This window comes from Eutrigla gurnardus (genome assembly GCF_963514095.1).
Source record: "Eutrigla gurnardus genome assembly, chromosome: 8".
In the NCBI taxonomy this organism is placed as follows: domain Eukaryota; kingdom Metazoa; phylum Chordata; class Actinopteri; order Perciformes; family Triglidae; genus Eutrigla; species Eutrigla gurnardus.
Window position 1 is genome coordinate 25,617,619 of NC_139922.1, and position 25,103 is coordinate 25,642,721.

Genomic DNA, 25,103 nt, shown 5'->3' on the forward strand with positions numbered 1-25,103 from the left:
CGGCTGGGCTCCATTACATTTAGCTGAGGGGCGAGTGGCACCAGCTGTGAACGGGCCACGGTGTAGACCCGAGACCCACGGGCCATGCATCCATCACCGCCGTCACACAGGACAAACAGGGAGGAGGGCGGCGACACAGAGACAGAGAGTCGTGAAGCCGTTAATGAACTTGACAACAACGGTTAAACAGCAGCACGAAACTAGAGCTGCTCACATGGAGGCAAGTATACAGCAGAGGAATCAGAAGTACAAGTATACATGTTCAAAAAGGTAGAACTTCAGATACTGTGTTCTAAAAGGTAGAAGTAGAAGTATAGATACTTGTGTTGTAAAAGGTAGAAGTAGGATATAAATAATTGTGTTCTAAAAGGCAAAAGTATTAGTATAGATACTTGTGTTCTAAAAGATAGAAGTATAGATACTTGTGTTGTAAAAGGTAGAAGTATAGATACTTGTGTTCTAAAAGGTAGAAGTGGAAGTATAAATACTTACCGGTATGTTCAAAAAGGTAGAAGTTCAGATACTGGTGTTCTAAAAGGTAGAAGTAAAAGTATAGATACTTGTGTTGTAAAAGGTAGAAGTATAGATACTTGTGTTGTAAAAGGTAGAAGTATAGATACTTGTGTTCTAAAAGGTAGAAGTAGAAGTATAAATACTTATGTTCAAAAAGGTAGAAGTTCAGATACTGGTGTTCTAAAAGGTAGAAGTAAAAGTATAAATACTTGTGTTCAAAAAGGTAGAAGTTCAGATACTTGTGTTCTTAAAAGCAGAAGTATTAGTATAGATACTTGTGTTCTAAAAGATAGAAGTATAGATACTTGTGTTCTAAAAGGCAGAAGTATTAGTATAGATACTTGTGTTCAAAAAGGTAAGAGTAGAAGTATAGATACTTGTGTTCTAAAAGATAGAAGTATAGATACTTGTGTTCTAAAAGGCAGAAGTATTAGTATAGATACTTGTGTTCAAAAAGGTAAGAGTAGAAGTATAGATACTTGTGTTCTAAAAGATAGAAGTATAGATACTTGTGTTCAAAAAGGTGAGAGTAGAAGTATAGATACTTGTGTTCAAAAAGGTAGAAGTACTCATTCAACCAAAAGTGTAAAAGTACAGGCTATGAAGTGTATTCAAAGTATAAAGTAAAAAGTATCACTATGAAGAACATTTCTATTGGCTTTATATTTTACAAGACGACCTGAATCTCTCGTCATAAACGCCTGTTTTGTAAATGTGAGGAGTAGAAAGTACAGATGTTTGTTTTAACAGGTAGGGAGGGTAAATTGTCAGAGAAATAAATACTCAGGTAGTACAGTAATGAAGTATTAGTACTCTCACGTCTGTACATCAGTAATGTGTGTAGCAATGTGCATCAAATGTACATTTGTAATATTCTGGGTTATAATATTATAATAGGGTCCCAGCTTGAGGGTTCGTTGTACGGTGATGTCAATCAATACATGACTGTGTATTGATCACGTGTGTGTGTGTGTGTGTGTGTGTGTGGGCTCAGTTAACCAATGCCATTAAAACACTGCTGACCAGCAAGATCCATGAGCAACACGGATTCTCTCCTTCCTCCTCTCTCAACACCGGCACACGGGAAGTTAAACTCTGACTTAGGCGGTCCGACTGATACGAATGTAACGAGCTCTTTAAGGCCACAATCAAGAGGAAAGTTTAAAATCAGACGGATAAATGGTGGAAACAAGTCGACGGACTCCAACCTTTAAGCCGACAGCTGCCAATATAAACATCCAGCAGACAAGAAGCAACATCGACGTTCATTGATCATCCAATGCTCACTATCGTCTGTTTTTAGGAGTGCGTTCAAAAGTTAAAATGCTGAACATCTTTGTCTCAGGCCGATCGGCCCCCGAACACACATCTGATCCCTTGTTGCTATAAAGATGCAGCAGCTTGAATAAAAACAACCCCATGGTGGTTTCCTGCTGATAACGTGGCGAGGCCCGAGGCGACAAGCAGCCTAATTACCAAACATTATGTAGAATAGTTCCACTGAAATGTGTTCACCACTGGCACCATCGTCACACACACACACACACACACACACACACACACAATCCGCCCGCCCACGCTCACCCACCACCATCCAGAGTCTCGTCTGGATCCCCTCCTCAGACCCTGAACCCATTTTCTTCACAGCTGCCGCCGATCCACGGAGAGCTTCGGCAGCGGCTCACATCGGCGAGGAGGAGTTACCCGCCATCCTCATCCTCACGGTTTTCGGGGTGTGAGGTTGTTTCCAGGGCACCGAATACCAACGCTTTTTAACGGCATCTTTACCCTTAGTGTCCGTATGCAACCTGATATCACAGGAAGTAGAATAAACAGAGAAAAACCGTGTGCGTGTAAGTTCATGTAGGTTATAAACACTGACTATAGATGAGGATGTACAGTATGTATATGGAGAGGTGAAGTCCGGTAGTCAACGGCGACGGACAAATACTTTTTCCATCTGGACTGAATTGTGCCACGAATCACACAAATGATATCGTCAATTTAAAAGACTATTTTAAATTTCTACGCCTACGAGCTGCTGAGCTGCTGTAGAGGCTCCTCCCACTGGGGAGAGGCTCCTCCCACACAGAGTTCATCCTGAAACTGTGGCGGGCCGACCTGGACTGTAGCTCACTGAGAATCATGGGATTTTTTAAATAGTTGTAGTGTGACGTGTTTTCACTGACATCCCCACGTCCTGTGATGTCACTACTGGGCACGCACACGTGACAATATGGCTGCTGATGCAACGCACACGCCGCCGCCCCGTAAATAACGGACACGCCCTTTAAGTGAACGTCTTCCTGGATGCAGGTTTACACCAGCGTCTCTATGCCCTCCGTCCACAAGAGCTACAACTGTCTCCAAGTTACACCACTCCCAGGTGGGAGATCGCATTTCTTTATTTCCACTCAGCCCAGAGAGCCTCTCTCTCTCTTCATCTCCTCCTCCATCTGCCCTCCCCCTCCTCCTCCTCCTCCTCCTCCCCCCACTCTAAGAGAGAACGGAAAGGAATGGTCTGGATTAAAAGAAGATTTCATGCTTATCATATTATTCAATCGGTCGGTGAAAATGTCAATTTGCATTGTGTGTGTGTGTAAGTGTGTGCCGCCAGTCGCTCTTCCATCCCTTTCCATCTTTCACCCATCACCATGGTAACCCCCTGACTCCAGCAGCACACAGCGATATTTCTCTCCCCCATCCCCCCACGCTGCCCCTCCTTCTTTTCTCCCATCCCCCACTCCATCCCTCCACACCTCTCCCCGGCTTTCTCTCCGCTGCCACTCCCTGCATCTCCTCAATTCACCTCCCTCTCCCTCTCTCTCTCTCTCACACACACACACACACACACACACGCACACACGCACACACGCACACACACACACACACACACACACACACACACACACACACACACACACACACACACACACACACACACACAGTTTCTCCTGCTATTGTCTCCCACCTGGCTCTCCTCCTGGTCTGCAGTCGGTTTCTTTGGGGAGAAACATTTTTTTTTTCTCCTTTTGTGCAGCTTCTTAACACGAACACAAACTCCCCAACGTCCCAGGAACATAAAGACGTGAGCTTTGGGAGGAGTTACGGCTGCAGGTACGAGGAGAAGCAGGAAGCAGACGGGGGAGAAACGACGGAGCACGTAGCAACTAAGACTTCAGACCAATTTGTCTGATTTAATGAGTTAGTATGATGCTGCCCAGACAGCTGATCCACCGCCAACATTTTAGTTTTTTTGGGGGGAAACCTATGCATTAATTTGAACATTTTGGCATAACGGAGGTGCAAGAGGAAAACATGCTGAATGATGCTGGTTCAAATTAAGTCTATTAAAGAAATGTTGTGCAATAATATTCATATTTTAATTATTATTAATAATAATAATAATAATAATAATAATAATAATCTGTGGATTATTTTCTCAAATAAATGGATTAATTGTCTTTAAAAGATCAATATTATATTATATTGAGGACTATTCTATGTCCTGGATTCTCATTTTTACTTGAGTGTTTTCCCTTTTTATACATATTTAAATGAGCATTGTTGGAGAAAGCCAGACATCTAAGATTTTCATTGCCAACGACTGCTTCTCTGTCATTTTTGTGCACACAACAATAGAAATTGAAACTAAAACGTCCGACCAACAACAAAGAAGCAGAGGATGTTTGACATTTCTGCTTGAAAGACGACTAAAAAGATGATCAAAACAGTTGCTGGAGGAACCCAGACTAAAGTATGTATCTGTGATTTAATATCAATAACCAGATGAAAAAAATGCTGAAATAACTCCATAATGATGGTGATCAGGAAAAACTGTGAAGTCATGCTTTGTTAGGTCTGTCTGCAAGACCACAAGATAACTACTGTTAAAACGCTGGTTTTCTGAATGGAGTCTGGTTGATGGGTGCTAGGCTATGCTAACATTGTAGCTGCTCCATCAACACTCCAAATAAGGTCATCTAGACATAAATACGGCAGAGATCTTGTTGTTTGGACCACAGACAGTCTCTGGTTCCTCCACATAGTCTGGTCTGGTCTCTGGACTAATAAGAGCTACTATCGTAGACCACCATGTGTCCGTCTCATTCGTTCGGTTCCTGGCGTCTTTGCATTCCCTTTATTTGCAGTTACGGTGCATTCAAAATAAATCTTGCGTTACTGTGAAAAAACGACAAATCCGACAAATACAGATCAGATTCTTTGCACGTGAGGACCGGTTTGATGACGGAGACGGACTGGTAGACCGGCGTGAGTCACGTATCACACGACTGCCGGTCACTGTGTGTCATATATGATCAGATATTTGGCTGATAAAAGTGTCCTCTGTGTTTGTGGTCGCTTCATGAATGGACTCTTGTCACGGTTCAACCAGGTCAGCCAGAAAAACAGAAGTCACATATTTACAGGAGGAAGTGTGTGTGCGTGTGTGTGTGTGTGTGTTCACTGTATATGCTGAAGCCATTGAAGTTAGATTAGCTGTTTCTGAGGAGATTAAAACCCACAAACACAGAGGGGATGTTAAGACCCTCCTACAGTCTCTAATCCCAGCTAATAGATGCCCCCCCCAAACCCACACACACACACACACACACACACACACACACACATACACAGATGTGCTGAAGACGTGAGGAAGAAGAGCTGAGAGGAAAAGGAAAACAGAATAAGAGGCATTCCTCTCATTTCTCAACACAAAGGCCTCATTCTGTGGAGGAGAATTGGAAATACAAGTGGAAAGAAAAGGCCGAAAAGGAGAGGAAGGGTGGATGAGAGGGGAGGGAGCGTGGGCGTGAGAGAGAGAGAGAGAGAGAGAGAGAGAGGCGGATGAAGATGGATGAAGACGGATGAGGAACAAGCATAATCAGAGGGACAGAGGAAGGCCAGGAGCAGAGAGAGAGAGAGAGAGAGAGAGAGAGAGAGAGAGAGAGAGAGAGAGAGAGAGAGAGAGAGACAGGAAGTGAAAGAGAGCGAAAGTCGGACTAATCTGGTTTGGTGGGTGCAGACCTCTGGGTGACCCCCCATCCTGCCGCCCAGAGCTCTTAGTCCGGCTCCAAACGGCCTCCTCAACCTTCCTCTGGAGACTTTTATTGACTTTGCCGACCTGCCGGGACAAGAGAACCTCACTCTGCACCCTATCGTACCAATCTAGATGATATCAGGAGGTCTGCTGGCCGGGCGACGCTCAGACAGACAGACAGGAAGCGACGCACTTTCAAGTTGAATAAAAGTGCAGATAGAGGAAGGGTTTAATGGGGGGGTCGAAAGGTGAATGTTTAGTGGACGACTTCGTCTAGAATGTTGTTTTGCATTTTTTTTAAAGACGTAAAACAGTATTTATATCCGTAGCAAAAAGATTTTAAATTCCTGCTCAAAAACACACTTTTACGTGACTCACTTACTATCCACCTTTAAGTTTTGGTGCAATCTTAATTGGATCTGTTTATATATTACCTATTATTTCTGTTTTATTGTTGCTTTTTGGGCCTATACACTTTGTTACCACTGTTTAAAGAAATACAGGGTTATCATTATTAATATATATATTTAATCTGGGTCTACATGACAGATAAGAGGCGAGGCTGAAGGATCTGAAGCCGTCTTCAAGAACAGAAATTAAACTTGAATTCTCTCATTTTTCTGCACATTGCATTAACAATAAACACTTTATATTTTTTACTGGAAAAAAAATGTATTTAAAAAAAAAAATACAGGACAAAAAACTCCCAGATTAAGGCCGCAGTTTTGAATTAAGTTAATGTTGCAAACTGAAACATAACTATTTGGTTACATTACGTAAAAACAGTTCAAATAAATATTTGTGTAACGTTACTTGTGTACATTCATGTCATCACAAAGTTGTCATCCTCGTTAAGAGGGAAATATGAAAATATGTTGCCTGTCCAGCTCACTTTTATCAGTCTACTCTTTTATTATCTTTTATTACTTATTTTTTCTCTGAAATCGACGTCCCCTGATTACGTTTCATCAGAAACAAATTCATGAAACATCAAAAACAAAATGTTCATGCAAATCCACAACTTAAGTAACATAAAACACTGTTTTCTTTTACATTAGTACTAGTTTTGCTAACGTGTTTTAAAATGTGAACGATGACATTTCAGAAGGCAGTAAAAAGAGCCAGAAATCGACCTCTGAGTTCTAAACGCATCATAGTAAACTGCATGTGTGTCAGTCTGGAGCGTGTAAAATATAAAATCCCTCCAGATGGTTTCAGTCAACCTGACTAATGCCAAGTAAAAAAAAAAAAAAAACTGGCTAAGAAATCCTCGTCGCTATTCGCTCCCCAACTTTCCCTCCTCCTCCTCCTCCTCCTCCTCCTCCTCCTCCTTCATCATCATCAGATTCCCTGCCCAGACATTCGTTTCATCTCCCTCTCTTTTTGGATTCACACTCTTCCACTCATTAATATCTACTCCATTCTCTCTCCCTCTCAGGTTTTTGGCCCTAATGTGAGGCAGTCGGCGGCCAAAAGCACCAACGTGAAATCCCCCGACAACGCAAATGACAGGAAGGGAGACAGAGGCGTTTGTCTGAAATGACGTTGCTGCGAGCGAGAAGAGGAATTCAAGAGCAAACAGGCAAAACTGAAAACTAGGGAAGTGATGGACGCACCGGGGGAGTAAAGGAGACGTGGCGATACGGATCCTGTTTGTGGGTTCGTCTGCCTTCACGGTAGGAAACCGCATCTGTCACATTATAGCTGCAAAGATCAAAACTCAAGAGAGGAATCCTCATTTATTTAGGAAAAACGGCACGAAAAATCGTTCCAGCTGCTTAAATGTGATTTTCTTTGTCACATATGATGGTAAATTAAACATCTTTGGATTTATGATATATACCTACATATGTATACATATATATAAAATAATTGGCATTTGAATCAGTAATGAAAATAACGGTTCTTCCAGCCAAACATCAAACCATATGAGCTGACAGGTGGGGAAGCCCCAGGCGAGTCAACATAAGGAAACAGCGCTCGCACTCCCAACCAGGTGAATGTCTGACAGCAGGAGGTCAGGGACCGTACAAGTGAGTACGAGGTGAGCGGGAGAAGCCGGGCTCCACATGGATCCACATGGATCCACATGGATCCATATGGTTGCTGTTTACGCCCTGGATCTTATTTGCATTACGCCCCAAAAAAAAAGAAAGAAAAGAAAGAAATCACACCTGAGCGGAAGAAAGAAAGTTAGCATGAAAGGAAGAAAAGCCATAAAACCAGCCGTGAATAATTGAACGCTATAATGTCGTGTAGTGCTGCGTTTCATTCAATATTCATTTTAAAAAAGGCGCTGCCGCAGATGACATGTGGCACATTAAAGAAGCCGAAGCAGGCAACTCCCTGAAGCCCGGTTCACCCACACGGAACCTGTCTGTCTGCAACGCCTGATGCTTTTATGAACTGAGGAGTCTGCAGACGGCGAAGGCAGACAGAACACACACACACACACACACACACACACACACCTCAGCCAGCGTGGTCGTTCACACCTGCCGTCGTGTTATGTAAGACATCATCATCATCATCATCCCAGAGTGTAGGCTGACACACACTTAAGACACAGACGCACACCCAGACACCAGCATGGGATACCATTGTTTTCCTCTTACCTCTGCAGGTCTCGTGTCTTTCCCTCCTCTTCTCTTTTATCCCTCTCTTCTCTCTCTTCTCCTCCCCGTCACGCTCTTCTTCTTCTTCTGTCTTTATTTTGCCTTTCCCGTCCAATGGACTGTCGAGTCCTTCTTTGCACTGATGCTGCTGCAGTGGTACATAAAACACACCCTTCTGAGCTCAGCCTCTCCTCCCTCCCTCCTTCCCTCCCTGCTGCTCTCCGATTGGCTGCTTCGCAGAGATGACATCAGCCTCTTTCTTTGCAGCCTCCCTCTCACTCTCTCTCTCTCTGTATTCCCTTGGTACTTCCTGCCCCTCCCTTCTTCTTTACCTCCGTGCTATCCCCCCCCTCCAGCCTCTATTTTTACCTCTCTCCATCTCCGTCTCCGCTCTGGTTTCCTTGTCTTACTGGCGGCCGACTGGTTAGACTGCAACGACATCAGAGCACAGAAAACACATTTAACTGACTTGAGAAATTGTAAAGTGTGTGATAAAAAAAAAACTGAAAAATGAATTGAATTAAAAAAAAAGCTTTGATTCTGTCAGTTATTGTTTTTTAAAGTAATCGAGCAAAGAAACCCTTAAAAAGTAAATGCAATATGATTCTGGATTAAAATGAATATCCCCTTAACTTACACAACAATGCTTTAGCGTTTTTGAGCCAGACCTCGAAGTCTTTTTGCCGTCGCAACATTGTCACGTCGCAGCTCGACGGCATCACGTGACGGCACCTCAGGTCGAACTGCGTCGCTCTAAGGAGGAGGTCAGGTGACGTAGTATTAAGAGTGATGGCATAGGATGGAGAAAAAAAAACAACTCAGGACCTTCACCCAGGAGACCGCTGTTCGTGCTCTGTGTGAAAGCAAAAAGTTGAGTAAATGTAACCTAGACGCGTTAATTAAGTTACGCAACATAAGTTACGTACCAGAAAGTGACTTTATAAATTTGCTACTTTTTTACGATGCTAACAACCGGCTAGCTAACTTCCCAACGTACATTCATTTATTTTGCTAATGAATCCATCCCAACGTGTTACAACGCCTCGTTAAGGTCCTTAGGGTGATGATGTTGACGGTTATTGTTGGTTTTATTTATGAGGCCAAATTGTCATCTTATAGGTGTTTATTGTTCGGGGCGGTTGGGCAAAGATTCTAGGTAGCTTTCACTTGTTGTCGTAGCAACAGCAAACATCTGGTCAAGCAACTTGTTTACTTACTTTACCCCCCCTACAGTGGCCCTAATAGGCATATTTTGTAAAGCTGCCAGAAGGTGGTACAGAGTGTGATAGCTTTGAAGTTTGAAGATCGGGTCCACGTTGACGACCGTCGCCGCTGAACTCGGATGAACTAAATCTCGGTGGGATTGGTGAACTGAGCGATCACACCAGTTTCACTTCCTGCACTCAGACAGCACACGTCTTCTTACACATCAATCTCCTTCAGGCTCTGTGGAAGCTTTTCCCGCTTGGCTCCTCCTCCTCAGCCATGACACTCATGTGGTATTTAGTTATCTGCCAAACGGAGCCCCCCCCCCCCCCCCCCCCCCTCCTGTGTGTGTGCGAGAGAAACACAAAAAAGAGAAATATGTGCGGCAGATGGACAAGGACTCTGTGTTTCAGGGTTCCTCATTGGCAGGAAGGTTCACACAGTCGGAGCACGACAACAGTGTGTGTGTGTGTGTGTGTGTGTGTGTGTATAACACAAACCAGCAGTCACATTTTAAATGTGCACACAAGTCTGAAAAAAAGACCTGAAACATATCATTATGATTATTATTGTTGGACCAGCCCTATATGGACCATATATACCCTATATTTAATATTACCAAATTAAATATGGACCATATATACATTGTGAGCTAATTTGTTGCAATTTAAGTTCCTCTGGTTAGGGCTTTTATTGTGAAAGGTATAAACCAAAGGAGCGGCACACGTCGTCAATGTGGGGACAACAATCCTATTTTATCAACTACTTTGTGTTCGCTACTTTTCAAGATGCATTGTGGGATACCTTAAGTCCACTATATAGGGTCTAATGATTCTCTACACTCAGACAAAACTACAACATGGAGAAGTGACTATTTAACCACTTCCTTGCTGGCTTGATGTCAGTAAATGTGGGACAATGGTAGCGTTTTTTAATTACAATGAATGTTTTGTCGTGAACCTAAAAACATCCCCTGGTTGATCACGAACCCCCGACCGACCACACTGGCCTTTAGACGGACAACGCTACTACATTTCTACTCGCTTTATTTCCTTTCCTTCCGTTCTCCTTTCTGCTAATTGTGTTTCCTCTCAAGCAGCAGTCGCATCATCTCCTCCACCTCCCTCCTGTCCTCCTCCCATACATCCCCTCTGCCTCCACCCTTCTCCTCCACCTCCATGTCTCCCTTTAATCCACTTAACCTGTGTGTGTGTGTGTGTAAGTGTGTGTGTGGGCGAGGACTGAGGGTTAATATGCAGCGATCAATACAGCAGATGAGCATCTCTCTCTCTGCTCTCGAATGTCCTTGTCTCATGTCTGGCATTGTCTGGGACATGTCATCACACAAACACACACACACACACACACACACACACACACACACGCACTTTCCATATGGATACAGTTTACCGTAAGAGTGACTCAGCCACCACGACTGGAATACAGAACACCAAGAAGCTGCAGCACACTTGACCAGATTGGAGAGGAGCTGTCATCTCTAGTGTGAGGACGGGGGGGAGAGAGGGAGGGAGGACAAGGGGAGACAGTTAAACAGAAGTGAGGAGGAGGAGGAGAGGAAGGGCAGCACTGATGGAGGAAGACATCTGACATTGCATAAGGCTTTTATTTAATTGCACATCAATAAATCCCTATGAATTCTGGCCTCTTTCCTCCTTATAAAAAACACACTGCTGCACACAAAGCCGTAAGTTTAACCACCCGAACTCGCTAAACTGCGTCCCAATGCAGCGGCCGCATCCTTCGAAGGTTGCATTTAAAGACCGAATGCATCACGGTGGCTGCGAGAAGACCGCCACCCTGTTTCCAAGACTCCTTCAAATGCAGCCCAGAAATACGGCCTTCGATCCTGGGATGGAGAGGATTCAGCGGCCCAACCCAAGATTCTCCCGTTGTGTGACTGTTCACCACTCCGGAACTCGTGTGGTCGTCACAGCAAGCAGTGTGTGAACTAGAGCCCGACCGATAAAGGATTTTGAAGGCCAATGTTTGTTGATTTAAAAATCCGATATTTTTTTATTATTTCAGAAACACGTAACAAAACATTAACTACGACGGCGTATTAGGGCCACTGTCGAAAAAAAAAAAAAAAAAAAAACCGGAGCCGAGAGAGGTGGGCAATATTCTGAGATTAAAACTCACAAATTTGCGAGTTTTAAAGTGGCAAATTTGCTAGTTTATTATGATGCTAACAACCTGCATTTATGCTAGCTAACTTCGCTTCCGAATGTCGCTTTTATCTTTCTAATTAATTCATCCCAACGTGTGACGCTTTGCTAAGGCCCTTAAGGTTATGGCTGTTGATGGTTATTGTTGGTTAATTTGATTTGGGCCAAATTGTCATCTTATTTGTGTTTATTGAGCAGGTAGTTTGCCTAAGCTAGCGGTAGCTTTCACTTGTTGTCATAGCAACGGCAAACATCCGGGTCAAGCTACGTGATTACTTCCTCTATGACCGCTAGCTTAGCCAAACCACCCGATCAACAAACACACATACCGTAAGATGACAATTCGGCCCATATAAAATTAACCAACACTAACCATCAAGAGCCATCACTCTAAGGACCTTAGCAAAGCATTGACACACGGGATGGATTAATTAGAAAGATAAAAGCTACATTCATGGGAAGTTAGCTAGCATTAATGCCGGTTGTTAGCATCGTAATAAACTAGCAAATTTGCCACTTTAAAACTAGCAAATTTGTGACTTTTAATCTCAGAATCTTGCCCACCTCTCTCGGCTCCGTTTTTTTTTTTTTTTTTTTTTTCGACAGTGGCCCTAATACGCCGTCGTAATTAACAGATTTCACTAACATTAGTTATTTGTAGTTATTTATGAGTCTTCACTAAAAAAATATAATGCAGTTTAAAAATAAACGTATTTATTTTATTTAACGGAACAGAGGAACATCAAAATATATTAAAGTTCTGATAAATAAAATGTATAAAAATACAAACTTAAGATATAAAACTTAAAGTCCTTTGAACAAAAACACAATAACAACAACAACTAAACACAAAGTTACCAGTATATAAAGACTTGGTAAGCTTCATAAATATAACTTCCAACAAGACTGGAGACACATTCTGTTAAGTTCTAAGGGTGTTCCGTCCGTTTTTATTTTATTTTTAAAATATTCATTTATCGGCCATTATAAATGCTGATACCGATAGTAACCGATAGTTTGGAAAATGCCTAATATCGGATAATATCGGCCCACTGATATATCGGTCGGGCTCTATTGTGAACGTGTGTGAACGGGCGAACGCTGTTGTAAAGCACTTTAAATGTATCGTGTGGGAGCTAAAAACATGACCAACAGGTGCAACAAGTAGCCGGCGGACACAGAACATAAAATATACAAAAACAACACAAAACCACAGATAGGCTACAGTATTGGAAGAAGGAGGCATTTAGGAAACACACAAAATCTTTACTTCTGCACTCAATCTTTGGTTGTTCTGCCGCATCACTGCCCATGATTTACAAAGGGATGTTTTTATGCCAAATCCATACAAACAGCAACCTATCGATGGAGGGGCAGAAAAGATTTTCTCTCCACAAAGCCGGCCTCCCGATACCCTGATGAAATATCAGTGGAGGCTCTTTGTGGAATCCCATTAAAGAATTTAAACCATTTTCCCTCATTGACGGACAGAGAGTGAACTAATGTGAGCTAGCGGAGAGAAACGTGATTATCCGAGGGGTCTCAAGATCAGCAGAGAGAGTTTGTTTCCATTTTATTCTTCTACTTCTTCTACCGCATCTCCAAAGGGAAATATTCCACTTTTAAATGTGCTACGTTTATCTGTAGCTGCTGAAATTGCAGTTTGTCAGTTTTTTCCCAAATATCATGCAGCCTTAATCACTATGACCTTTTGCTTGTTTTCACATACATTATTCTAAAAACACTATTTAAAGCCAACAGACCACAGTCGCACCTCACGGCTGCATCACTCCTGAAATACTGGAGACACATTCTGACCAAATATAGCTGTGTCTGGTCGGTTTTATCTCCAGATAGTGTAAAAAACAATAATGGAGATATAGAAGAGAGAAGCTTCCCCTCAAAACTAACACTATGAGTGACAGAAATACACTGAGAGCAACAACAGTCACACCCTGTGAGAAAATGTATTTACTGACTGAGACAACACACTTCAGCTTCATATGAAACACTGCCATCTGCTGGTAACACCAGTGTACTGTGGCCCTTCAGTATTCTACATTCAACAGTGAGTCACTACTGCCATCATGTGGCGAGAAAGCACACAGCTTTAATGACTTGTGATAATGTAATGGATTTGGAAATTCATGTTGAAATGGAAAGTAAAGAGAGATAAAAAAAATAAAAAAAACTCACTGAGGGGAGTGTTTCAGATCCACGCTGCTCAAAGAAACAATAAGAGAAAAAAACTCCCAAAGTCATAGCAATGAGGAAATTCTAGTTCCTCATTACTAAATTTGTTTCTCTCTCTCACAAATGTATGAAATGTATTATAATCTCAGAGACTATTACATTTTTTTCTCGTAAATGTACTACTTACATCTCAGAAAAATATCAGGATTTTTTCTCAGAAATGCAGAATTTAGAGTAAATCTAGAGTTTTTTTTTTCTCCGACTTTTGCCCCCCCCTCCATCAGCTCTGTTTAAAATTTGTATTTATTAATGTTTAATCGCAATGGCTCCTTGTATACGCCATCGTATATCACAGCAGTACAACCCTTGTAAGAACCCCCAGTACAAGAGCACTTTGAGAAGATTATTGAATAAAATATTGAAATATTAATCAGACAAGTTCTTGGTATTTCCTTTGGGTTCATTAATTGAAATATTAATCACACATTTTAAAAAGAGATTTATAATAACTGATCAATTAGTTTAAAAATAATCCTGATTAACACATTTAAAAAAATCTTCATAATCGTTAAATATTTTCAACATGAAATTGAGTATAAATATTTGATGTTTTAAGCCAACAATATAAATATGTCATCTCAAAGATTTTATTAATCTGGAGGGAAACTGTTTGTGCAGCAGCTGTAGTACAAAGTAGAAAAGGGGGCAAACGTAACACACTTACAAATTATAACATCAATAATACAAATATCAACAAACCACGACATTAAGAGGTCAAAAAGTAAGGAGCATACAGATGTTCGACAACTGGCATGTATCTATGGAAATATGCGACATAGCTGTATATTACTCCGAAGTATTAATCCTTCATATTTGTAGCTAGTTCCAAAGCCCTTAATGAAGAAGCTAAAATCGAGGACGTTCACGTCGCCCGGATTGGCGTCACCGGGGCCCCACCCTGGAGCCAGGCCCGGGGTTGGGGCTCGCAGGCGAGCGCCTGGTGGCCGGGTCTGTGCCCACGGGACCCGGCCGGGCACAGCCCGAAAGAGCGACGTGGGCCCGCCCTCCTGTAGGCCCACCACCCGCAGGAGGGTTCAGAAGGGGCCGGTGCGGTGGGATTTGGGTGGCTGTCCTGGGCGGGTGCCCCGGCGACCCAATCCCCGGACGGTGACTCTAGCCATGGGGACATGGAATGTCACCTCACTGGGGGGTAAAGAGCCTGAGCTAGTGCGGGAGGTAGAGCGCTACCGGCTACAGGTAGTCGGGCTCACCTCCACGCACAGTCTGGGCTCTGGAACCCAACTCCTTGAGAGAGGCTGAACTCTCTTCTACTCTGGAGTTGCCCGCGGTGAAAGGCGCCGAGCTGGTGTGGGCTTGCTCATAGCCCCCCAGCTCGGCCGCCATGTGTTGGAGTTTTCCCCGGTGAACGAGAGGGTCGTTTCCCTGCGCCTTCGGGTCGGGGATAGGTCTCTCACTGTTGTTTCGGCCTATGGGCCAAACGGCAGTGCAGAGTACCCGGCCTTCTTGGAGTCCTTGGGAGGGGTACTTGAGAGTGCTCCAACCGGGGACTCCATTGTTTTACTGGGGGACTTCAACGCTCACGTGGGCAACGGCCTCCCCGATCAGAACCCGAGTGGGGTTCTGTTATTGGACTTCTGTGCTGGTCACGGTTTGTCCATAACGAACACCATGTTCAAACATAAGGGTGTCCATCAGTGCACATGGCACCAGGACACCCTAGGCCGGAGGTCAATGATCGACTTCGTGGTTGTGTCATCTGACCTCCGGCCGTATGTTTTGGACACTCGGGTGAAGAGAGGGGCTGAGCTGTCAACTGATCACCACCTGGTGGTGAGTTGGATCCGCTGGCAGGGGAGGAAGCTGGACAGACTTGGCAGACCTAAACGCGTTGTGAGGGTCTGCTGGGAACGTCTGGTGGAACCCTCTGTCAGGGAGGTCTTCAACTCCCACCTCCGGGAGAGCTTTGACCAGATCCCGAGGGAGGCTGGGGACATTGAGTCCGAATGGACCTTGTTCTCTGCCTCCATTGTTGACGCGGCTGTTCGTAGCTGTGGCCGTAAGGTCTCCGGTGCCTGTCGTGGTGGCAATCCCCGAACCCGGTGGTGGACACCGGAAGTAAGGGATGCTGTCAAGCTGAAGAAGGAGTCCTACCGAACCTGGTTGGCTCGGGGGACTCCCGAGGCAGCTGATGGGTACCGGCAGGCCAAGCTTCTGCAGCACGGGCGGTCGCTGAAGCAAAAGTTCGGGTCTGGGAAGAGTTCGGGAGGCCATGGAGGAGGACTATCGGTCGGCCTCAAGGAAATTCTGGCAAACCATCCGGCGCCTTAGGAAGGGGAAGCTGCCCTCCACCAACATTGTTTACGGTGGAGGTGGGGAGCTGCTGACTTCGACTGGGGATATAGTCGGGCGGTGGAAGGAATACTTCGAGGATCTCCTCAACCCCACTGACACGTCTCCCATTGGGGAAGCAGAGGCTGGAGACTCAGAGGTTCATCCACCCATTACCCGGGCTGAAGTCACCGAGGTAGTTAAGAAGCTCCCCGGTGGCAAGGCACCGGGGGTGGATGAGATCCACCCTGAGTACCTCAAGTCTCTGGATGTTGTGGGGCTGTCTTGGTTGACACGTCTCTGCAACATCGCGTGGCAGTTGGGGACAGTGCCTCTGGACTGGCAGACCGGGGTGGTGGTCCCTCTATTCAAAAAGGGGGACCGGAGGGTGTGTTCCAACTATCGGGGGATCACACTTCTCAGCCTCCCCGGGAAAGTCTATTCCAGGGTGCTGGAGAGGAGAATTAGGCCGATAGTCGAACCTCGGATTCAGGAGGAACAATGCGGTTTTCGTCCTGGCCGTGGAACACTGGACCAGCTCTATACCCTCCGCAGGGTGCTTGAGGGTTCATGGGAGTTTGCCCAACCAGTCCACATGTGTTTTGTGGACTTGGAGAAGGCATTCGACCGTGTCCCTCGTGGCATTCTGTGGGAGGTACTTCGGGAGTACGGGGTCGGGGGCCCTCTGCTAAGGGCTGTTCGGTCCCTGGATGACCGGAGCAGGAGCTTGGTTCGCATTGCCGGCAGTAAGTCAGACCTGTTCCAGGTGCATGTTGGACTCCGGCAGGGCTGCCCTTTGTCACCGGTCCTGTTCATTATTTTTATGGACAGGATTTCTAGGCGCAGCCGTGGGCCGGAGGGGATCTGGTTCGGGAGCCACTGGATTTCATCCCTGCTTTTTGCGGACGATGTGGTCTTGTTGGCTCCTTCGAGCTAGGACCTCCAGCATGTCCTGGGGCGGTTTGCAGCCGAGTGTGAAGCAGCCGGGATGAGGATTAGCACCTCCAAATCTGAGGCCATGGTTCTCGACCGGAAAAAGGTGGCTTGCTCCCTCCAGGTCGGGGGGGAGTTCCTGCCTCAAGTGGAGGAGTTTAAGTATCTTGGGGTCTTGTTCACGAGTGAGGGAAGGATGGAACGCGATTGACAGGCGGATCGGTGCAGCGGCTGCAGTAATGCGGTCGCTGTATCGGTCCGTCGTGGTAAAGAGAGAGCTAAGCCGAAAGGCGAAGCTCTCGGTTTACCGGTCAATCTACGTTCCTACCCTCACCTATGGTCATGAACTTTGGGTCATGACCGAAAGAATAAGATCCCGGATACAAGCGGCCGAAATGAGCTTCCTCCGCAGGGTGGCGGGGCGCTCCCTTAGAGATAGGGTGAGGAGCTCCGTCACACGGGGGGAGCTCGGAGTAGAGCCGCTGCTCCTCCACATCGAGAGGAGCCAGTTGAGGTGGCTCGGGCATCCGCATCGGATGCCCCCTGGACGCCTCCCTCGGGAGGTGTTCCAGGCATGCCCCACCGGGAGGAGACCCCGAGGAAGACCCAGGACACGCTGGAGTGACTATGTCACCCGGCTGGCCTGGGAACGCCTTGGGGTCCTCCCGGAGGAGCTAGGGGAAGTGTCCGGGGAGAGGGAAGTCTGGGCGTCCCTGCTCAGGCAGCTGCCCCCGCGACCCGGTACTGGATAAGCGGAAGAAAATGGATGGATGGATGGATGGATATTTGTAGCTGCCAAAACAAATACTGAACCGTGATTTCCTTCATGCTAACCTGCATATTTTACAAAACAACAAAACAAAATAACTTACTGTGATGATACTAACAATAACTTACTGTTATAATAATACCAACTTAAATATAAATGATTTCTGTTAACCAAATAACTTACTTACAATAATAATAATAATAATACTGACTTGGATAGAAGTGGTAGGAGCAGCTCCAGCCTGAAGCAGATTGTTGTTACTGAGGACAGAACTTCTCATCACGTCAGACAGATGTTTGTTTGTTTGTTTGTGTTAAAGTTTCAGATTATTTACTAAATTCAAACCAGCTTTCTGTTGGAGCTTCTAGAGAGCAGCATTTTTACTTTTTTTTTTTTTTTTTACTTTAAGTGTTTTGGGTCGGATGCCTGAAATAAGGTCAGAGGTCAACGAAGCTGAAGAGATTTTTAGCGATTTGTCCTACAGTAAAAACATGAACACTCATTTTGAAAAAAGGCGGTTGCTAAGAAGCGGTGAAACGAGGCAGCAGATGTGATCTTGCCGACTTGTCCGCCTGCGATGCTCAAGCTTGTGTGACCGCGGTGGACTTCGTTTGTAGCCTAGCGTAGCATTTAATTTTCCGGCCAATTGCATTCACGCTCATTATTTTGCTTAACAAAACGTGAAGCTTCATAAACTTGGGTTCGCTATTCTGTAATAATCGAACTTCCTGTTCGATCTTCAAAAACGCGGCAGCTGTCTAGAACGGTCGTCTTTGGCGCGGCTGGCATCAGATCCGAGGAGTAGAGTAGATTAAATTATCGCCGTCATCACGGAAGGCACTTGACGAGCCGGCGTTGGAAAAAGTCACCTCAGAGTAGGTGAGTCTGTTTGAGTCTTCAGCCTGCAAAAAGGAAAACAAAGAGAGGTCAAAGAGTTGTCGCTGGTTCAGATCCACGTTTACTAGCAACTACTGTTGCTGCAGTATGTTCATGAATGGGTCTTTAACATCTTTAACCCTGTTTGGCTCAGGGATCAAAAACAGAAACATCACCATGGAGGGCTTCTGGTTCTGAAAGCTTGTATTCTCTCTGCAGGCCATCAGGGGGCGACTCCTCTGACAGCAACATGATGTTTCCTTTCATGCTGCTGTTTTTGAGCCCAATGATGAATCATATTACAATTTGTTTTCTTACATTTTGAATATTGGCTGCTGTGACAACGCTGTAGAAGTCGTCGTTGGCTTCAGCTCCGTTTGGATGGGTGTATTTGGCGCGAGCGTGAACTGAAGAGATTTCCACAGGAGACCTGTGCTCTCTGTCCTCTCCGATGTTCTCGTACACTCGGTTGGCCTGTGGGACGGGGGTTTGTATTAAACTCTGCTGGTTTCAAAAACACTCGTGATGCTCGTACGTCTCAGATTCCACCCAAACTCACCTCTGTGACATTGGCAAACTGCGATTCCTCAGGAGGTTCTGGAAAAACACAACAGCATCGTGACAAAAGGGAAGTTGGAGGAGTTGCCGGTCCGTGTGAGTGCGTTTCCTGTGACCTCACCTTCGCGTTTGTGAGCCCGCCTCCTGCAGAACATCAGCACAGCCAGCGAGACGAGGATCATGATGACCAGAGTCAGACCCGCATACAGCAGCACATCTGGAGCAGTTTGAGGAGAACAACAACTTGTTGGTTTATGCCAACACTTCCTGGACAGTATACTGCATTGTACACATGAAATAAATACATACAGAAACATCATGAGACCTTGTCATGCAGTTTGAGTTTGACATACAATAGGAAATAAACATGCAGATGTAAAAGAGAACCCCTCAAACATAGATACTAGATATATTAGATCTCTGGGTCGATGTTTATCGGCCGGCCGAACGTTAAAAGCTTCATCTATCACACACAGTCTGTGGATCTACCTCTAGTTGATGTTCCCTCAGTGGTTGAAGGTGTGGAGCTTCCTGAAGTGGAGCTCAAACTCTGAGTTGTTGCTGCTGCTGTGGAGGCTGATGGGACTGATGATGAAATGGCCAGAAGAGTCCAGTCGGGTTGAGAAGTGGTCGGAGCTGCAGATACAAAAAAAAAAGTCCAGATGAAACTTTCTTCAGACAGGACAGAGACACCAACGAGCGTTTTCATTCTCATGTGGGAACTCACCATCTGTAACAAGGATCTCAAACCAGCTGTATCGAGGTTGAGAGGGAGGTAACTCCAGACCACAAGCGTACCGTCCTGAGTCAGACGTAGTCAGCTGTTTGATGCTCACATACAGACCTCCTTCTTCCGAAAAGTCTATATATCTGATGCTGTATCTGTTGTTGTGAGCTGTGTCATCAGTTGTTGTAACGAGGAAGTCTTCCTTGTTTTCACATCGTCCCTTACAGAAGATCTTCCTGCTTCCTGTACGACGAGGTATGAAGCACGCCACTGTGACGTCTCCTCCGGTTCTGGAATTGAGGGTTTTTTCTTCAGCAGCGTCTCCAAACAGCTGAGCTGTTGAGAAGATGATCAATCAAACAGTCATTGTCTGTAATGAAGATGATGATCCAGTCACACTGGGAGATTACTGGCATCGTAATATCACCATCTACGCATATTTTGATTGAACTAATTCTGACATTTGTAGCACAAACACATTTACATGTCCAGATTTGAAAAGTAAATTATTAATTTAAATATGTATAATCTTTTATTTAATGTTTTTGTGAATGAATAAAAAAATACCAGAAAACTGCTAAAATCTATTAATGAAAACTTTAATAGAAGCACAAACTGTGAAACTGTCACAATTATGTGACAGTTATAAAGTCTTCAAAATGTTCTTCTGCCACTGATCTAAAATGAAAATGACTGATAGATCAGGTGAAACAGTGGTAATGTGTGTAGTGGTGGGAATCGTCAGTCACCTCACGATTCCATTATTAAACGATTCTCTATTTTGGATTTAAATATGTGCTTCATTTTTACACATTAATACAATCAGGTGAATTAAAACCCATTTTTATTTCAGCTCATCAGCGACTTTACAGTTAAAAAAGTTTTCTTCAGACAAGAAGGAAGAGTTTCACAAAGTAATAAAAACTCACCATTGACAACAATGACTTCAATCTGCTGGGCTGTTGGTATCAAGTCTCTTGAAAGACACCAGTAGAATCCTGAATCAGACTTGGTCAGCTGTGTGATGGTCAGAAAAACATCTCCTCGTGAAGTTCCTCCTCTCCTTATCCATTCAAAACTGTATCGGCCATTCTGAGCTCTGACACCAGCTGTTGCAATGAGAAACTCTTCTCGTCTACATTGATTCTTACAGAAAATCTTCCAGCTTCCAGATAAAGAAGAGGGACACTGAACTTCGAGATTTCCTCCTTCAGTTCTTGTATAGAAAACTAGAACAGCGTTTCCATCCTGCAAAGCTGTTGAAAAGACAGACAATCATTATTTAGTGTCTGTACTTTCTGTTAAGTTGCTGCCGTCGGATCAAAACGTGTCCTGCTTCACAACAATACAGATCCACAGTCACACTGGGAGCGGCCCAGTTCAACCAGTTCAGTCTGTGACTGAAGATCGTAGACAACCACATTTTGTCCTTGTTATGCTAGACATTACATGGACGCATTATATCAATACAAATCCTTATCATATATTGTTTTTCTCATACTGTGAACATTTGCACCCTCCCTGCTCAATGACAGCTCTATTTAATTATTAAACATATATTTTTAATAATTGTATTAGAAATTTCTGTTTTACTTAAGAGTCTGATCCGGCAGCATTTGTTTATTTTCTAGTTTCCCCTTTTCCCGGCTTTTCTCTCTTCTTTTCTCACTTTTCACACAACAGCGAGCCATAAAAGCAGAAACTGTTAGCAGCACGATAATGAAACGCATGTAAAACTGTTCTGACGTCAATAGCGACATTAATTTAGGATATATAACAGTTTATCCACCAGGCACGAAAATACATCAAAGCACAGCATACAGCAGAACGGCGGTAACGGCACACCAACAAAGCAGGACACCGTGGGAAACTAAAATCAGCATTAAAAAGGTGAGACAAAACAGGAACCCAAGATATTACAGACATTAAAAGAGTTGATGCAACAAACCACAGCAGCTGTGAAACTTTCATCACCAATGTCTAAATACTGCAGGCTTTATTTTGGCTGATCATTGTCACACGTTTCTGCTTTTTGTTTCTTTTTCTGACCAAAGTAGGTGTTTTGAATTTTGGGAAGTTGCAACACAGTCGGCCGGCAGACAGACAGGGTGAAGCAACAGAACACCAGAGAGAAAACAAAAAGGAAACAAAATAGATTCTTACTTTTGAAAACAAGACTAGTGATTCCTCACATATTTGCTCCTTAAATGTCAGGATTCTACACTTTTCTTGGTCATATGTGAAAATCTAAAGCTGCATCCCTAAAAACAAGCACTGGACTGTTTTTCTTAGCTTGGTTGTTTGGAAAGTTACTGATAATAACTGAGTTTGCCTTCCTGATGCATGTTTATTTATGAAGCACTTGTGATGAACTTTAAAGCACAGGTTCATGTTTTCTTTAGTCTCTCCTGAAACAATACACAACATAAACATGTAGATTGGAACAGTTTGTGGTCTTCTGGCCACACAGCGATCCTTATTAAAGCTGTTTCAAGCTCACGTGAAGCTTCGGCAGGTCTGAATTAGATCCAATCAAGCAAAGCCTCGTATTAACTCAGACAGTAAAGAAATACCAAGTGTGTGTACTCACAGAGGAGGAAGAAGCAGATGGCAGTGTGAAGGACATTCATGTTGATGCCTCTCGTCCTTCTCCACTGACAAAACCAGGAACTTCTTCTTTCTTTAAATGATGAGTCCCTCCTCCAAACACAAGATTTCATGACTCAGATCTGCTCTCCTCCCCCTCCATCAGTCTGTATTTACACTGCAGGGCCTGAGGTCAGCTGCACATGTATGTATGACTTTACAGTAGGACCCGATCATTTCCACGATGCGTTAAACGCGGACGGAATCGCTGAATCTGACAGTGAAAATGGAATCAACTGTAAAACGCGGAATTCTGTGGAATTTTTCAACCTCTGGATACAATTTATACAAATATCTAAAAATGTGTTTTCTCTTACAATAAGTGTTTGTCACAGCACTTTAGCTGGAAAAGGAAAAAAAAAACATGCTGATGAGTCTCTACTGTGTTTTAGTGTAATTAATGGGTACATCGCTTCATCCAGCGTCTCTCCTCTCACACTCACAGAAACATTCAGAAATAAATTGATTCCCAACTGAAAGTGAAACGAGTGGATCGACAGATGCGCTGACTTCAGACACAGTAAAAGCATATTTATTCACATTTGTATGGTCTCTGAATGACAAGGAATTAGAATTAGAACTACGAGAATGTTTCTTCAGTAAAAATGCTATAAAATAGAAAAAACAAGAAAGAATTTAGTAAAATAAAACGGAATCTGGAAAAAATAAAAACGGATCTCATAGGACCCTTCTTACCACCGTCATTAAAAACCACTGCATGTTAATGGTCATATTGTGGTGATAAACCACAAATATACAATATACATACAAAATACAGTTATTTGGGTAAAGTTCATATTGATGTCAGATTTCAATGTGACCTTTAAAACCAGTCTTGGTTTATACTACTGTATACTTTATGACAGAAACATGACTCACACTCTGATTGGACCAATACAGTAACTGGGGTAATTAAAGTACATTCTTTAGACCTGCAGCTTATCTAATGGAGAGAGGAATTAGATACGGTATTTACATAGTATAGTATTTACATAATCAGGTTCTAAGCAGCTTTAATGTGTCTAAAAGTTAACATGACGGTAACTCTTGTTCAACAGAAGAGAATGGAATAAGACAATGTCTGTTGCTTTTAACTGGTTACCAGCTGGACTTCTTCACTGGTTGTAGTTCTAATACAGTTCTCCTGTCTCTAAATCCTAGTGACGTCTCTGTGTAGAAGTATAGTATTGCATCATATTATGTCTATTATGTAAAAGTAAGTCAGATAAATGTATTTGAGTAAAACGCACAACAGTTATCCCTGAAACGCAGCCGAGTACAAGTACAACATGTGGCGTGAAATGGAAACACTAAATTAACAGAATAAGTTCCACAGCGAACCTCCGGTCCGCCATGTTTGTTCTTCAATTCACCCCGACAACAACTTGAACATGAACATTCTAGTAATTCTGGAAAGTTGGGATGCACCGACATGAGAAGCATTTCCACCGTTAGTAAAGTAAAAAAGATTACTATGACTACCAACGTTCAGTGGTGGACAGTAACGGAGTAAATTTACTCAAGTACTGTACTTAAGTACATATCCAGAGGATTTATACTTTACTTGAGTATTAGATTTCTTTGGTACTTATTACTCTTACTTGAATACATTTCCAAGACAAATACTTTTACTTTTACTCAAGTTAATTTCTAGACAGGCTGAAAAGTACTCGTTACTTTCAGGTCTGCTCTTTTTCTTTCTTTCTTTTTTTTTTAAATACTATTGGACACAAGCTGTGTTTGTCAAAGAAGGAACCCTATCACAGTGCACGCTCTCCACTGGGAACCCCCAAAGACTTTTTTACATTTAAAAGCATGTACATTACTGTAGTGAGGGAGCGGCGTGGGGCGGAGGAACTCCCCGGAGTGGGGGGCAATCAGGGGCTGATGCATTTCACCTGGGAGGGGGAGGAGACTGACGGGGGTCAGTGGCGGGGAAGAAAAGAGGCAGAGGGAGAGACGGCAGGGGAAGAGACGGGAGGACGTGAGCGCCGTCGGCCTGAGCTTTTTGGGAGCCAGTGGCACTGTGGTGGGTGGGTGCTGTTCGCAGTTTATAGTGCTGCCGGCAGTGAAGACAGCTGAGTAGGGGAGTTCGTCGTGTTGATCAGTCCTGTATCAAGGGGGGAGGCCAGAAACCTCCTTTAGGTAGCGAGGGACCGGGGGAGTAGCCGTGCCTTACCTGTGCTCTCATGCAGCGGCCACATCAGTGACGCCGGTCCACGCTGAACGACTCCACGCCTGCCAGCTGAGCGGCCTGTTCTCCGGTGCACAGCCCAGTTCCATTGCCTAGACCCCACGGGGGGGTCTCGTCACCAGACCGGGGCAGGATAAGTCCTTTATTTTAATAATTTTCATATAAACTTATTTGTAGTCTTGTCAGTTAATGTCCGAGTGTTATATGATTTCCTTCTTAAAGAAAGGTTTTTAATGAACTGACGTCAGTGTGCCAGCGGCCCCGTTAAGGGCAGCTCATTACTCTTGCAGCGCTCTG

The 25,103-nt window shown here is 44.1% G+C and overlaps 2 protein-coding genes across 3 annotated transcripts in view; both read right to left on the bottom strand.

The window, feature by feature from the left end:
- Positions 1 to 11,297, bottom strand: part of LOC311017623 (neural cell adhesion molecule L1.1-like) — a 42,305-nt gene extending 31,008 nt beyond the window's left edge. Inside the window, exons 1-4 of the mRNA XM_084016085.1 lie at positions 10,786 to 11,297; positions 8,807 to 8,922; positions 8,539 to 8,598; positions 8,170 to 8,317 (exon numbers count right to left, since the gene is read on the bottom strand). The gene's annotated coding sequence lies outside the window, so the exon portion shown is untranslated. The remainder of the gene's footprint in view (positions 1 to 8,169; positions 8,318 to 8,538; positions 8,599 to 8,806; positions 8,923 to 10,785) is intronic.
- A 3,090-nt stretch (positions 11,298 to 14,387) lies between these two features.
- LOC311017660 (uncharacterized protein) lies at positions 14,388 to 22,654 on the bottom strand. 2 transcript variants are annotated; one of them, XM_084016152.1, is made up of 8 exons: positions 22,557 to 22,654; positions 20,896 to 21,222; positions 19,967 to 20,302; positions 19,729 to 19,824; positions 19,361 to 19,456; positions 19,241 to 19,278; positions 19,000 to 19,155; positions 14,388 to 18,707 (listed from the first exon to the last, which is right to left on the bottom strand). In XM_084016152.1, the coding sequence occupies exons 1-8, from the start codon at positions 22,594 to 22,596 to the stop codon at positions 18,594 to 18,596; spliced, it is 1,203 nt and encodes a 400-aa protein (XP_083872278.1). In that variant the 5' UTR covers positions 22,597 to 22,654; the 3' UTR covers positions 14,388 to 18,593. The 2 variants fall into 2 exon arrangements, with proteins under 2 accessions (XP_083872278.1, XP_083872277.1); XM_084016151.1 differs by having other exon boundaries at positions 19,729 to 19,875.
- Between the last annotated feature and the right edge of the window lie 2,449 nt (positions 22,655 to 25,103).